This window comes from Molothrus aeneus, chromosome 1 (genome assembly GCF_037042795.1).
Source record: "Molothrus aeneus isolate 106 chromosome 1, BPBGC_Maene_1.0, whole genome shotgun sequence".
In the NCBI taxonomy this organism is placed as follows: domain Eukaryota; kingdom Metazoa; phylum Chordata; class Aves; order Passeriformes; family Icteridae; genus Molothrus; species Molothrus aeneus.
The window spans coordinates 105,015,553-105,031,357 of NC_089646.1; the positions used below are offsets into that span (position 1 = coordinate 105,015,553).

Consider the following 15,805-nt stretch of genomic DNA (forward strand, 5'->3'; position numbering starts at 1 on the left):
CCAATGCAGTAGTGCTCACTTCATCAAAATTTGAAACATTTTAAAATATGTTGATAAAAATCAACTCCACTCCAAACTCTTTCAGTGCAAATGTTTCAAGAAAAGCACTATTTCAAGAAAATAGATTTCAGCATACATTATGAAACTTCATTTCAGCATTCTGAAATTATGTTTCTATTTGTCTTGAGTTAATTTTAAAATAAATTTTATAACATGGCAATTTATACAATACTGCAGTTAGCAGATGACAACAGCGTAATGCAATAAAAACTATCATCACAGCTGAAATATTTTATTCTCATCCTGGGTTTTACTATCTTTTAAAATCATTACTGTGTGCTGCTTTCTATCACTGAATGAAACCTCTTTCCTTGATCACAGTGTCTCCTGTTTTTTGCGAAGATCTGGTATGTCACTCCTATCCAAGTATTTCCTGTTTGTTTTGGAACTAGAGAGTCTGATAAATTCTTTCAATGCAACAGAAATTGGAGACAGCTACATTGAGAAGATAAAATGCTTTAATGTCAATAAACAGAAGCCAGACTTTAAAATTATTTAAAGTAATATAATGAAATATAGCTGAAGTCATAAACTGATTTCAAAGCAATGAAAGTGGCATAAAGTAATATCAAAATGTAAATCATAAAATAAATACAGCATACATTTAAAAATTTTTAACCCAGAATTTCAAACTCCAACCCATAATTTACAGTCTTCCAAATAGATAGCATTTAAATTTTTTTTGGCACTGTGGAGTATAAGAAAAATAGGTTCAAATGTCATTTATCCTTTAATTCAGAATAAAAACAAATTTTCAACAGCAAAATTTCCTGAGCACATACATCCCATGTTTTGATCAGGACTGATATTTAGACAAACAAGTTAAAAGAGAATTCCTCTTTCCAAAAAGTGCCACATGTTATAGAACAGCATGAGCCTGAGCGAGCATTTAATCAAAACTGTTTAAATTTGGAGTGCTATTCATAAACCATGAAGGAATTCAGTCATTGTTCCAATATCAATCCATATATCATCACCATGTACATTGTAAGATTATATATAGTTTTCTTATTAGCCAAAAATGCTGCCCATCAGCGTAACCAGGAAATCCATGTAAAGCTGTGCAATTATATACAAACTGTTTCAGCTCACCCTTGCCAAGAAAAAACATCAACAGAAGTGTTGTCTGCATGACCAATTAATTCCTGCAGAAGGCTGAGAGCGTCGGGCCATGCACGAGGCTCTTCACCTGCAATACTTGGTGATACAGGCATCTACAACTGGGTGAACACGTCTGAATGTATCATTTGTAACAGTGTTTTGCCTGACTAGAATGAACTTGCCCTAAAACAAGCAACAGAGACTCTAATGAATAATTTAGAATTTACTTTTATAAAGAATCACTTAGGTTGGAAAAGACCTCCAAGATCATCGAGTCCAGCCGTTAACCCAGCACTGCCAAGTCCACCACTAATCCATGTCCCCAAGAGCCACATCTACACAACTTTTAAACATCTTCAAGGATGGTGATGCTACCAGTTCCCTGGGTTGAAATGCAACAAAACAATCCGCTCAATAGGGCTCACCTGGACACATACAGGTTTTGAACTTTCATCTTTCTTGCTCATTCTTTGCAATTATTAGTTGCAGTCTTATTTCACAAGACTATTAAAATTCAAAGTTTTGGTAAGAGCAATCCATTCCAAGGACTGCCACCACCCTGAAAAAAGCTTCCAGTGGTATAAAATGCTGCTGCCTACTTAGTTAGCAGAGCAGATCATGTCCCAAGGTTTCATTCTTCACATTTCAACCCCACCATAAAAGAAATCCAATCCAAGATTTCTTGTTTGGTGACCAGATGCCCACATAGCTATGGCAGTGGATGAATTCATCTCCATCATTATCACCTTCTACAGCAGTTGTTTTTCTGGAGCAACTACCAAAGTCAGAAAAGAAGCTCCAAAGTGCAGCAAATGAAGGGCTCACAGGAGCACTCTGCTTCCAACTGGATGAAAGAAGCTTGAGCACGGCCATGCCATTTAACATAGGACCATGTATTGTACCTCCTATCAATGTAGAGGACTTTCATATTTCACTGATTCAAAGTTGAATTGGGACTGGAATACATTCTGAGAAGACATAATGAGGGTTATAGACTCCATAGTTTCCCAAATAACTTATGTAAAATTCATGTTTATGCTTTAGCTTAGCCCCAGTAATTCACCACAGGCACGAGAGGAGGGTGATATGGAAGACCACAGAGCTGGAGCACCTCTCCTATGAAGACAGGCTGAGCTGGGGTTGTTCAGCCCGGAGAAGAGAAGGCTCTGGGAAGACCTTATGGCAGCCTTCCAGTGCCTGAAGGGGGCAAGGGTTAGGCAAGAAGAAATGGAGAGGGACTTTCTACATGCACATGTAGTGATAGGACAAAGGAGAAGGCTTTTAAACTGACAGAGGGTAAGTTTATATTAGATATTAGGAATAAATTCTTTACGGTGAGGGTGGTGAGGCACTGGAACAGCTTGCCCAGAGAAACTGTGCATGTCCTATCCCTGGAAGTTTTCAAGGCCAGGTTGGATGGGGCTTTGGGCAGCCTGGTCCAGTGGAAGTTGTCCCTGCCCATGGCTGGGTGGTTGGAACAGGATGATCTTTGATGTCACCTCCAACCCAGACCATTCTGTGATTCTATGACTCTATGTTGAACACTTTTTCTGAAATTGGAGGCTGCACTTTCACATCCCCTTTCTTCACCCCAAGGCCACAAAGAGGTTAGGAAGAGTTACCAGAAAACACTCTTAATCACAAGGAGCTCATTCCCTGTAGGAGGGGGAAGTGAGAGGTGGCTGCAGTCACGCCCAAGGCTCTGCTAACCCAGTCTGTTTTCTGGCAGCAGCTCAGCCAGTCTCTCTGAGGCAAGGTAATGCTTGTTCCTGTAGCCAGCAAATGCAGCCAGTTCTCACCCTCATCCCAAGGCACCGAGCTGCTGCTGCTGAATCAGGGCTGCACAAAGACGAATGAGCCCAACGGGAAAGGGCAGGGAAATGGAGACAGCTCACACTCATAAAATGAGAAACACAGAGTTAGAAGAATTACAGAAACTATAAAAATCCTCTGCACTTTGGAATGTCCTTCTACCAGCAAAGCCTGAGAAGTCCTTTCCCCACAGTAATTCCTCTTCTGTGTCATCCAAACCTCAAATTCCTCTCTGGAAATGAATGTGGATGGGACTATATTTCCCTGTGGTTGTTGCTGAATGACTCAAAACTTTTCCCTCCCTTTTCCTGTGAGACCGAGGGGCCACATCAACCAGCAGCAAAATATTGCACTCTGCATTTTAAGTCTGTGAAAAAAGTAGTATCTGGGCCAACAGAACAGGAAAATTGGTTACAAGTTCAGGTTTCTTTAATTGCAAACACAAATATTATCAATATGTAAAATGAAAGATGATAACATAAAGTTAGGCTGCTTGGTTGGGTCTACAGAGGCTTGCAGGCGTGGACAGAAAGTGGCTCCAGATGTCCTGCCTTGAGGACAATATACACTACTGCTCCTATGAGCTGGGCCAAGGCAAACTGCCTCAAAGCATCCTAGCTTGCCACAAACACCCCACTGCTGGCCATATCTCCAGCAGGTTCTTCTTGAGACTTGTCTGGAAAGGTCAAGGGGGAGAAGACCACTGCCAGGAGCAGCTTGTACCCTCCACTGCTGAATGCAGCAGCACCAGCAACTTCAAGGCTGAGAAATGGCTTCTGTGCCTTGGTCTTCAGCAACAAGGTGTCTCAGACCTTTATGCCTAGAAGTGATGGTCAGGGAGAGAGAGAAACTAAAAAAAAAAAAAAAAAAAAAAGGAAAAAGAACTGAGTCAGAGGTTCCTTGGGAAACTTTGATCTATGTCGATGGAACTAGATAGGGTTTGTGCAAGGGCTCCAAAAGGTTCAAAGGATAGTGGTTAATGATTCCTGCCACCTTGTCTGGTGACCAGTTACAAGCAAGATCTGTCCTGTCTTATACCTATATTTCTGATCTGAAGGAGGGGATGGGGTGCACTTTATTAAATCTACAGATGAAACAAAATTGGGGAGTGCATTCACTGGGCTAGAAAGCAGCCCTATATCTAGGCAGGCTGGAGGACTGGGCCAACAGAAATGTTTTGAATTGAAGAGCAAGTTCAATTTTCTGCTCCTGGGATGGACCAACTTACTGGAATGGGACTGGCTGGGGACTGGGAGCATGGGGAGCAGCTCCACAGGAAGGGCTGTGGGGCTGTGGGGGACAGCAAGCTGAACATGAACCAGAGGTGCACCCCAGCAGGTGACAGCAGCTCCTGCTGGGAGGCTGGGGAGGAGATGGAGCTGGGCTCTACACTGTGCTCCACGCTGGGAGGATGAGAGACAAGCATGCATTGAAACAAGGGAGATTCAGACAAGATACAAGAAGAAACTTGTTCAGCCTGAGTGATCAGTCCCACCCAGGCAGGGGTGCAGGTTGCCCAGAGAGGCTGTGCAGTCTCTGCCTTTGGAGCTTCCAAAATCCAAATGGGAAAAGTACTAAGCAACCTGGTCTGGTCTCACAGCTGACCCTACTTGGAACAGGAGGCTGGACCAGAGATCTCCTCATGGTTCCTTCCAGTATAAATGACTCTGTGTTGCAATTTTGCTATTCCAGTGAATTTTGTTCTCTGATGCTTCTGCATATATTTGGATATTCCTTTCTTTGCAAGTACCTTGACTACGTTCATTTAATAAATTAAAAAATGGAATTTATTACACAGGCAAGTATCTCAAGGGGGAAAAAAAGGAACATTGTGAGCAGACTAGCTGCCTGTTACCAATTTTGAAGTCTATTTTCTGAAATCTAATACAAAGCAAAACCAGTAACACTCCAAAACTCAGAAAAATACATGGTAACAGAAGAAGCAAACTCTTCCATACTTAAACTTATGAACATCCCCCAGGAACAATGGTCAGGTGGTGCCTCTGGTGCCTTGCTTCATTTTCATTCCTCATGAAGATTTTTTTTTGGATGTATTACATGTGGCACATGGACTGAACACAGTGCTGCTCCATGCTTCACAGTTCTCCCTGCCCTTGCAGTTATCCATTGCCCCAGAAACCCCAGAGATCTCCAGGTCCTAAGGGAAAAGTTTGAACAAACAGGTGTATGTACATACTTGTTCTGCAGTTCATGCTGAGTTTGACAGATTTTGACTGTCAACAGGCACGCCTGGTCTCTTTCCATGAAGAAAACAGCATGACAAATAACAGCATGAAAAACTCTGCACTTCAAAGGGTTATTTTATAAGTGTGTGACAGAACTCTTTCCTCTCCATCCCAAGTGTCCCTGCAGGAACAACAAAGCTGGTGAATAATGTGGAGCTTTGCTCCTGATCTCTGTGCTGCTCCCTTTCTGGGAGGCAGAGCTGGAGACCTCACTGAGCTCTGTCAGCCACAGCAGATATGCCTCTGCCAGAGCAGGAGGGAGTTTTTTCCAATCTCAATACTCTGCTCTAGCACCTGCACTGAAATGGGCTAATAACAGCACTTCTTTCCTGAACTTTAACCTGAAATGTTTGGAATACCCTTTACACAATACTCTGGAAGCCAGCTGCATGCTGAGCAGCCATCTTTAAAGTAGAGAAAAGAGGTCTAGACTCTACCTGAGGGTGCATGAGTGGCTGATGCTGAGTCTGGAAGCCAAGGGCTGTAACTCATTGCTCAGCTGGGCTTGTAGGTAGTTTTATGTGGATCTGTAAGAGGCATGGATGCATGTGTTTCATTCCTCACAAATATCTCAAGTAGAGAAATTGACTTTTCTAATGTGGGAGAAAGCTTTGTAGAGCTTTCAAAAGACCTGACAGCCTGGACTGACACAAGAAAGATCAAAATCAGCTTGTTCCCCTGTGTCCTCTCCACAGATACCTCCAAACACATTTTGGGTTATGTCTTCCCTTTATAGGGTTGCATGGTAGATGAAAGATTAAAATCTCTGGCCACCATGGTCATTCTTTCTTCATTCCTGAACTGGTTTTGGCCTTTCTTTAAAGTTACCCAATACTTTCCATTATAAGGACCTTACAGCCTTGCCAGAATTCAGTCATCCTAGCTGTAATTTCTCCTGCTGGCCGGATGCCTCTGGCTGATTTTGTTTGGACTTCTTTTGATAATTTTTTTGGAAAATTTTCAGTCATTTCCAAGAAAGAACTTAAGGGAAAATGTATATATTGTCGTCTATGTCAAAATCCTGTAGATGTTTTCCTTTAAAAACTCTCATTTCCCAGGCTTTGCATCAAAATCCTGAAATCTGGAGGATAGGTGATCTTTGTGCCTGGAATAACATTTTCTCTTTCCCAGTGGGAGTCTGCACAGCATAGAAGCAAGATGTCAACCCCAGGTTTGTACAGTGAGGAAAACTTTAAGTCTTTTAAGAGTTCTACCTCACTTATTGTAAAGGTCAGAGAAGAGGCAGGGAAAAAGAAATTTCTGATTTTCAAAGCTGAAACTAGAGAACAAGACTCTGACTCTGCTAGGCAGTGCCCATGTGATTGGAGCAGCTACACTGGGTCTGGGTGGGGTGGAGGTGACTTTCTTCAAGTGGCCAGCACAGTGCTGTGGTTTAGATTTGTGACCAAAAGAGTGCAGATAACACATCCATGTTTTTGCTGTTGCTGAGCAGTGCTTTCACAGCACCAAGGCCTTCTCTGTTTCCAGTTTGAGTAGGCTGGGAGTAGGCAAAAGGCTGGGAGGGGGCAGCTGACCCCAACTGCCCAGGGATGTTTCACACTAGATACAGCATGCTCATCAATGAAACTGCAACTTTTTGTGCTCAGCTGCTGCTTGAAGACTGACTGGACATAGGACTGCTGGTGGGAGGTGATGAGTGATTGCCTTTGCATCAGTTGGGATCTTCTTTTCCCCATTCACTTATTAAACTGCTTTCATCTTCACCCATGAGTTTCTCTCACTTTTGGCTTTCCAACTCTCTCCCCCGTCTCTCTGGGGGAAAGTGAGTGAGCAACTGGGTGGGGGCTGAGCTGCCACCAGCTGGCCTCAACCCATCCCAGCAACTCACCAACATCCAGCTCATCCCTGTCTGTCACTACCCATGTTTTTCTCAACAATCCTGACAGGAACCCTATGGCTTCATTTGCAGAAGGGCTGAGCACTGCCCCCTGACTTGGAAGTCAATGGGATGTAGCCTTCAAGCTTGGAAACACTGGGCATGACTGTAGCTGGATTGCTGGTCCTCTGCAATCAGCAGTACCCCTCATGTCCCAGTGATCCACTCGTGGGGTTTCACTCAGAGCCTGCCAGGGCTGCTCTTTGCAGGTTTCACACGCATGGAAAGATGGGAGAGAAAGGTCAGAGGCAGCACTGTGTGTAGCTGAGCCTTGTGGGGCTGTCACTGGGACTTTCAGCCAGGCTTGGAAAGTAGAAAGTGGAAGGTGCCCTCAGGTGTATAGTGTAAACATCAACAACAACACTGGGTAGCTCAAGAAATCATTGCACTTCAAGGGACTCACTTCTTAGGAGAGAATAGCTTTAATCTTACTGTCTTTCAGCCCTATAAAACAGAGGTATTAATACTACTTATTGCTTGCAAAGTTGAATTAAGATTTGTGAAATGCTACCCTGATGACAGACATAGAGGAAATCAATAATTTTACCTTCAGTGAGGAGCACGAACATTGCAGTGAATGGGACCTATAGGAACAATGAAGAAAAGATAAAATATTGAAGGGGTGCTCCCTAAATGAGTTCAGCCCTCCTCTGTACCAGATAAATGGAATTATGAGAGAAAAAAATTAACACACCATTATGAACTAGTATTCATATTGATACCTTTTGTCAGTAGGAATGTATGTCTTGTCAATAATTCCAAACATAGGCAAGTGAGCTGAAGTCCCATGGGAAATCTTTCTCCTGGCATTTCCTATTGTGAGTGCTCAATTTCACCACCTCAATAATGTTTTTTGACCACAACTATTTGCGCATGCCTAACAAAATGAAAAAGCCACAGTATCTCTTTATAGCCTTCATTAATATTCCCAGTGAGTATCTCATGCTCTGTAATCTACCTGAAAGAAGACAGAAGCAGAACACCAGTTGCACCAGAAGCAACTGTTGATAATAGGTCTCAGAAGCAATCACTTCCTATCTTTTGGTACATTTGCTCCTTTTGAAGTCCATTTGCTGTAAAAAAAATATCTATGTAAACCTGGTAAATTCTACTAAAAATACTAATCAGAGTGGCCATCTTTTATTTTCAGTATGTTCCAAAAAGCAAAACTTCAAAGGTTCAACACTCTCCATAAATATTAATTTAGATAATTTACAGATGTGTTCTACATAGCGTGCAAAATACTTTACAATTGCAGTCATGATGTTCCCTGATTTTCAAAGGGTTTTTTTCTCTTTTTGGGCCAAAGTCAGAGCTGAAGGGTTGTAATTTAATATTCCCCTGGACCTACTTACACCCACTTGTTGAAGCGTCAGGGAGTCCTAATGGGTGGAACTCACAGGCTGAGGAGCCAAAATACATTGCAATAATGTTAACTTAATATAGGGAGGATTCACTGTATTTTTATTTGCTTTTCTTGCTGGGATCCTCTCCTGTGACCAAGCAATATACAACCACACTCAGTCCCTGTTTGACTCTGAGATCTGCACTGCCAGGCAAGGGGTCAAGAAGACCACATATGGTATTCCAGTACCTGAAGAGATCCTACAAGAAAGATGGAGAGGGACTTTTCACAGGAGCTCACAGTGACAGGACAAGGAGGAAGGGGGGTTCAAACTGAAAGACAATAGATTTAGATTAGATAATAGGAAATAATTCTTTACTGTGAGGGTGGTGAGGCACTGCAACATTTCCCAGAGAAGTGGTGGATGTCCCATCCCTGGAAGTGTTTAAGGCCATGTAGGATAGAGCTCTGAGTAACCTGGTCCAGTGGAAGATGTCCTTATGCACAGGAGGGAGGTGGAACTAGAGGATCTTGGAAGTTCCTTCCAACCCAGGCCATTCTATGATTGTATGATTGTGTCATGCATTTGGACTTACCATGTGAATCTCTATTGACATAACCAGCAAATCTGGGGAGTGGACACAGCTGAACTACGCTGCTGTGTTGGTGTCTGTGAGTAGCCTACACCAGCTTCCACTCCCTCTAGTGCCAGGTGCGCCTACAGAGACAGCTCTGTGCACCACTTTGCCTCTGGGAGAAGTTGCACAGCCAGACTGGGGCGTGCAGAACACACCCAGCTCATGCCCAGATGTGTGGCACGTAAATGACAGCAGACTGATTCTTCTCTGGGCTGACACAGCCCAATTCTGGGTTCCTGCTGACTTGCTCCCACTAAAGATAGCCATAAACTGAATGTCATTGGCATTTGGACAGTCTCAAAACGTGGAGAGACCTTTGCTGCTTTCTATTCACATAAATCAAACTCTGGCCAGTATCATTTTTATATACTCCAGCTGAAGAGAGAGCTGACCTGGTTAGACCTCAGGCAATAAGAATCTATTCCTGAGGCAATCAGAATTATTTTTCTGTGTGTTGAAAGAAACACATTCTATGAGCAAACAAAATGTCATAAGTAATGTATAAAAATCTGCTTCTGCAAGGATCCTAATTAAATTGGCACAAATTATTTGGTCTTGGTTTTAGTGTCTTCAGCATTTTAGCACTCTAGCAGTAATGGAATTACTTTTCATTATGGAAATTTTGGAGTGCAAATGTCAAATATTTCATTGGTTTGGATATTCAGCAGATACAATGGCTACAATTGTTTTAGACAACTTTGACAAAAAACTGTGCAAGGAAATTGGTCTGTAAATTGCCAGAATAAAATTTCACAAACTTTCTGAACTGTAAACAATCTCTCTTCATTCAAAATATGAAAAAACACCACAATGATGTGTTTTACCAAATATCAAAAATATTAAACAGTGGTCCCTCAATCTCACCCGCAGATGATCGTAATAGCTGTACTTTTACTTGCATTCCAGCATTTTGCTTTTATTTAAATTTAGTGCAATGTGACTGTCCAGCCTATTCTAGAGCTATCTTCCTTTTTTTCCTTCCAAGATAAAAAGTTCACAGCAATTGAAAGACAAGAGAACTGGCACATGAGCCTTTGCAGGATCAACATCCAAACCATGGCTAGAACAAGTTTGTATCTCTGAGTAATTCTGGCATACCGAAAAGACAACCAGGTGTTTTGCTACTTTCAGAATCCCCCTCAGTCTCACAGTTAATCAAAAAATAGGAAAGGAAAAACAAAAATCAACCTCACTTGCCAGGGACAAGTCTAGATAACTAAATACTTTCAAATTATGATGCTAATTACCCAGATTAAGAAAAGGTTCATCTGTAGATTTAACAAAAAATTTTAGCAAATAGCTTCACCATTTGTTCAGGATCATTTACAAACTCATTACCCAGATCCAAGGATAATGTCTTCACTCTGGGCAGAGCTCCAAAATGGTCATTAACAACAATATGAAATTGTTGTGCAGAAAAAGATTTATCATTAAAATATGTTATAATACTCAACTCTTACTTTTCAAATGAACATTTTGTATGGAACCCAAATGGTACTTACTTCAGACAAATGATCTTCCACATATGGTTCCCGTGTCACATGCAGTTCTCCTCAATGATGCATGCAATTTTTTTTTTTTTGAGACTTTTTTAAATTCAATTGCTGCCCTTTGTATTGTATGGGAGTTCAGGCTGTGAGAAAGCTGCCGATCAAAAGAGAATGCCACACATGACTCCATGTGCAAGGAGCAAGGCTTCCAGGATCTCCAAGACTTGCCAAAGAGCACAAATTTTGTAGGTTAGGTTCTGGGAATGAGCCAGGTGAGGGTAATGGTCCGTTTTGAAGTGGAATCAAAGTGAACAAGAACTGAGCCCATTACCTTGGGTTTAAATCACTTTAGCACAGCCTGCACAATTTATTCTAAAGTGCACACGGGGAGATTAAACACTGACATCTTTCTCTTTTGGATTACTGCTGAATTTCAACACATTTTGCAGAGCAAAAGTGAGTGAGACTCGTTATAAACAAACTTCCTTTATATTCAAGAGGAGACTGTAACAAGAAAAAAAAATAAACAATGTGCATGTGGTTGGTAAGTGCTTAAAGTCACACCGTGCCACAGCAACTGCAAAGCACTCACATGGGCACCTTATTTCAGCATTTGATGAATAAATTGTAATAGTTCCATATAAACAAGCCATATTAAGGCAATATGTAAACATTTCTGAAGAAGGATGATTTGTTTAGATCCTTTAGCCCTTCTCTGAGTCTGAATCTGGCTGCAACATGGGATGGCTTTGTGACAGTCAGCCCGTTGTGGTAGTAAGCTGCTGTTATATTGTTATTGTTGGATGAAAAAACAGGCTTCATAATTTATGGCCTGAACTAGGGTAACAAAGAAGCCCCTAAAATGAAGCATTTCTGTGAAATTAGTTTCCCTAGAACATGGTCTAAAGTTTCCTAAAAATAAAAGAATATGAAAATACACTTGAAACTTTTTCTGAGAAGATCAGTGGTTTTCTGCGGAAAAGCAAAGTAACCATGTTTGGCAAATTTCACCATAGATTTAAATGAAACTTGAAAAATATGAAAGAGTGTATAAAAAGCTAAAGTTTGTGAAGGCCTGTGACTGAGCAACACAGTATTATGTTTCCTAGCATAATACAAACCTGTATTATATAGTGTACTGCACCCTAAATATGTATGTATTCAGCTGAACATATACAATAATGTATATGCTCCATAATATCAATTATCCACTTATGTTTGTTAAGTGTGCTTGATCAATTACCCCATCTCCATGATCCATCAACAATCTGTCCTCCCCTTTGTTAATCCCAGGATTGCTAAGGGTGGTGATGGTGTCTAACACCTACACCCTCCTCTGGTGGACAGACATGGATTTGTGGGAAGGAAAAAAGAATGCTCACTTTAGAAGCTAAAACATAAAATACTTGGGTTTAAAGGAAAGATTTGACGTGTGAAACAGTTCATGAGTTTCCTGCATTTCTTTACTAACACTAGATTTTTATAGCAGTGTTAGCAGAAGCTCATCAGCCATTTAAATTAACATATTTTTACCTATACTTTCTCACACATTCCTAACATACGTATAGGAAATCCAGTATGGAATACAACTTACACGATTAAAAGCCCATATGGAAGTTTATTCCAGAAATATGAAGTGTCCCACTGTGTTCACAAATTAATAAATATTTTCAAGCCACAAGAATGAAGGTAGACCCCAGGCCTACTAAATCAATCATAAGCTCTGTATGAATTCAAAATATGAATAATTTTTCTTTCAATTAATAAGGAACATATTTTCCTCAGATGCAGAAATTAACTCATCAGGCTCTGCAGCTTTGGTTGCTACTCTTCAGTTCATTAAGGTTACTGTATAAAAAATTAGAAAAGTGTTATCTTTACTGCTTTTGAGGAATTTTCTAAATTCCTGCACAGTCCTACTCCTTGCACGTCACCTGATGACACAGGTTTAAGGCCATATTCTTCTTTCCCTATCTTTTTTTAAAGCACTTCTTCTGCACTGTGTTTTCAAACAGAGGTACCCTCCTATGGAGAAATGGGGCTTCATTTACTGCTTTCATACAATCAATGAAAAGTGGTGGAAAGGTTTCTTTTTGCAAACATACTCATGGGCTTTGGATCAGAGTTTTGATGGCTTTCAGTTTTGAAAACAGAATTTTATTGATTCTTTAAAATAAAAATTGTAAATTAACTTTGGAACCTCACACCACCAAGGAAGCATGAGCGTGTCTCATAAACATCGCAGTCCTAATCCAACACAGCACTACAGGGACCCCGCAGTTACCTGATGACTGTATTCAGATTTAAGTGTTTTACTCATGATATTCCAACTGCTAGAGTGTAAACTAAAAGCTGAATCAAGTCTCTTTGATATCTGAGCCCTGCTTTAAAGCAGCAAATGGCTGCTGCAGCTGGTATTCCAATATTTTCATCAGTCCCAAACTAAAGGTACTGCCTCCAAGTCAGTGAAACATGCTCAAGCTGATGTCAACTCAAGTAATCAGAACAACTGAAGGACTTCAGATGTCTGAATCTGTTCTTTCATTTTTGCTCCAGAATGACTACTTTTAGTGGATTTAATCCTCCATTCCTTGCTGATATGAGATCCTACTTGATAGGTTTCCAATGTTTTTTGACCTGGTGTTAAATTAATGCTGTGACCCTGAGCCATGACCTTTCTGGTACACTCGGTCCTTAATAGAGGTATAGACCCTCTGGAAAGACCAAGCAGTATAATCATTTCTTTGGGCATCCCTACATTCAACAGGCTGTGGTACCTCTAATTGCAAAGGCAAAATCGTGTGCATCTTCTCACTGAATCAGGAGGGTCTCTGGTGCCTCCACTACTCCCTGCCTCCACTACTTCATTCCTCCCCAGACCGAACTGGGGCACACTGCACCTGCCCTGCCTCATCAGCACTGATGTTAACACTCAAAGCTGGATCATAAACATTTATCACCGTCTTCAATTGCCTAAAAACTGGTAGCTTTGCAGAAAAACAAACTATGCCTTTCATGAAAACAGGAGCCTGGAAACGATCCCTTATTCCTGGCAACATCCAGAACTAGAAAAATAAAAGATGACTGGCCGTTATATCCCTAATCCCACAAATATTTACGCACACTCTCCAGTGCCTGTAGTGCACGCAGTCCCATTGAATCCAACAGGACAATTCGTGGCCCTTCATTCAGCACCAGGGTGAATTTGGCACATCCTGCAGCAGTCAGCTATGCACCCCCGCTCCAGGGTCCCTCCATCGGCGTGCCGCGAGTGAGGCGCGCTGCTGTGGGGAGCCTGGAGACATCACATTGGAGAGGAATCCCCCGGGTGCCTGCACGGCCGTGGGGAGTGCAGAGCCGGGACCGTTCTCCTGCCGGGAGCACCACATCCCGCCTGAGCTCCCGGGGTCCCTGACGGGTGTCCTGTAACTCCCGTCCGGGGCTGCTCCCCACGGGCACCCCGGGCTGCCCACGGCCCCGCACCCCGGGAGCCCCGCGGTCCCGCAGGACGCGGCGGACGGGGCGTGACACCCCCGGGGCGCGACACCCGCAGCCCCATCCTCCGGCGGGACCCCGAGCCCGCCCCCGCCGCCCGGCCCCGGCCGCGGCCCCTTCCCCGGGGCGGAGGGAGGGAGGCGGGGCCGGGCCGGGCTCCGCGGGGCTGGCGGCGAGGGCTGGGTGCCGGCGGCTGCTGAGCAGCGAGGCGAGCGGCGGTCATGGCCCGGCAGTAGGCAGGGAGCGCCCCGCCGCCCGCCGCTCCCGGCGGCAGCCCCGCCGCGCCCCGACCGTCCTATGCGAGCCGCCCCGGCGCCAAGATGAAAGGTAGGGACGGAGCGGGGAGCCCGCACACGTGCACCGGGCACCGGGCAGCGCGGATGGACAGGCGGCGTGCGGGAATGCCGTGCGGGAATGCCGTGCGGGAATGCCGTGCGGGAATGCCGTGCGGGAACGGGGCGGGAGCGCGGACAGTCTCAGCAAGGGGACACTGCGGGCACGGCGGTCTTGGGGACCGTGCCCGCGGGACACGGTGCGGGCAGGTGGCGGGCACGGGCTGCCGGTGCCGGGAGAGGCAGAGCGGGGTCTGACCGCGACGCCGGGGTGCGGGGTCTGCGCCGCCGCCGCGGCTCGGAGCGTGTCCGTCAGTCCCGGTCCGGGAGCGGGCTGTCCCTGCGCGAGTGTGTGAGTGAGCGGCATGTGTGCTCTCCCCCCGGCACGGTTTCCCTCGGCACCCAACTTTTGTCTTCCCCCTGGCCGGTGCCCCGAGAAGAAGAGTTGTGTTTCTCCCTGGTTGATTTGTTTATTTTTTGCCAGCGTTTTGCGATGTTCTTGGTGTTGCTTCTAAACATCTGGCAGTGATTAGGTGCCAGTAGAAGCTTAACTGGCTTGTGAAATGTATTTGGCGTATTTCTCCTCTGCATCCACCGCCTGGAAAATTTTTGGTCTTTACTTTGCATCTGTTCAAACTGAAACTTTGTTTCTTTTCCTTTTTCTCTCTTTTCCTCCCTTCCTCCTCTTTTTGTTTTAAATGAGTGGAATGTCCCTGTCCTACATAGCTGTGACTGAGAGGCATCACAATCTTTAAAATGAAATAAAGAAGCAGATTGCCAAATTTCTACTCTGTAACCTAGTAAAGATGTATGGGAGGTGCAAGAAAGCCTTCTGTTTATGAAAATTGATAGCCTTACTGCAAAAGGCAGAGGCTTTACACACTGGGGAATACTTACAATGAAAACATCAAAGGACATTATGGAAAGTTTAGGAGTTGGTTGGGACGTTGTGAGAGTTTAATTCAGTTTTTCTTCAGAGGCAAAAATAAGCTTAAGGAAAAGACATACATATATGAAAATTGCTTTTGGGCACCACTGTGCCTGTTCTTGGACTGCAGAGTTTTATTCCAGATGCCAGGAGGCCAGTAAACATCATGATAGTTACACTGAGTTTCCAGAGTCTAAGATACCAAATGATGTGATTATTTATTCACTTGCCAGAGTAGCTGCCTGAAGGGAGGAAAAACTTTTGGGGGGCATTTATTTTGCAAGCCCACACACACACTATTTAAGTGACTTCTGACACTGTGGCATGGTGCCTCTCCAGGGCTGTGCAACATATGACAAATAATGTATTTACAATGTTCTTTTTTTATAGGCTGCTCATGCCAAAAATTTTGTCATCAGCTTGTCATTATCAGCATAAGTGTAAGGGCAGGAACAAACCAA

At 43.5% G+C, this 15,805-nt stretch overlaps 1 protein-coding gene across 1 annotated transcript in view; it reads left to right on the forward strand.

The window, feature by feature from the left end:
* Positions 1-14,299: 14,299 nt before the first annotated feature.
* Positions 14,300-15,805, forward strand: part of COLEC12 (collectin subfamily member 12) — a 96,743-nt gene continuing 95,237 nt past the window's right edge. Inside the window, exon 1 of the mRNA XM_066562266.1 lies at positions 14,300-14,411. Coding sequence (XP_066418363.1) covers positions 14,405-14,411 — 7 coding nt within the window. The 5' untranslated portion in view covers positions 14,300-14,404. The remainder of the gene's footprint in view (positions 14,412-15,805) is intronic.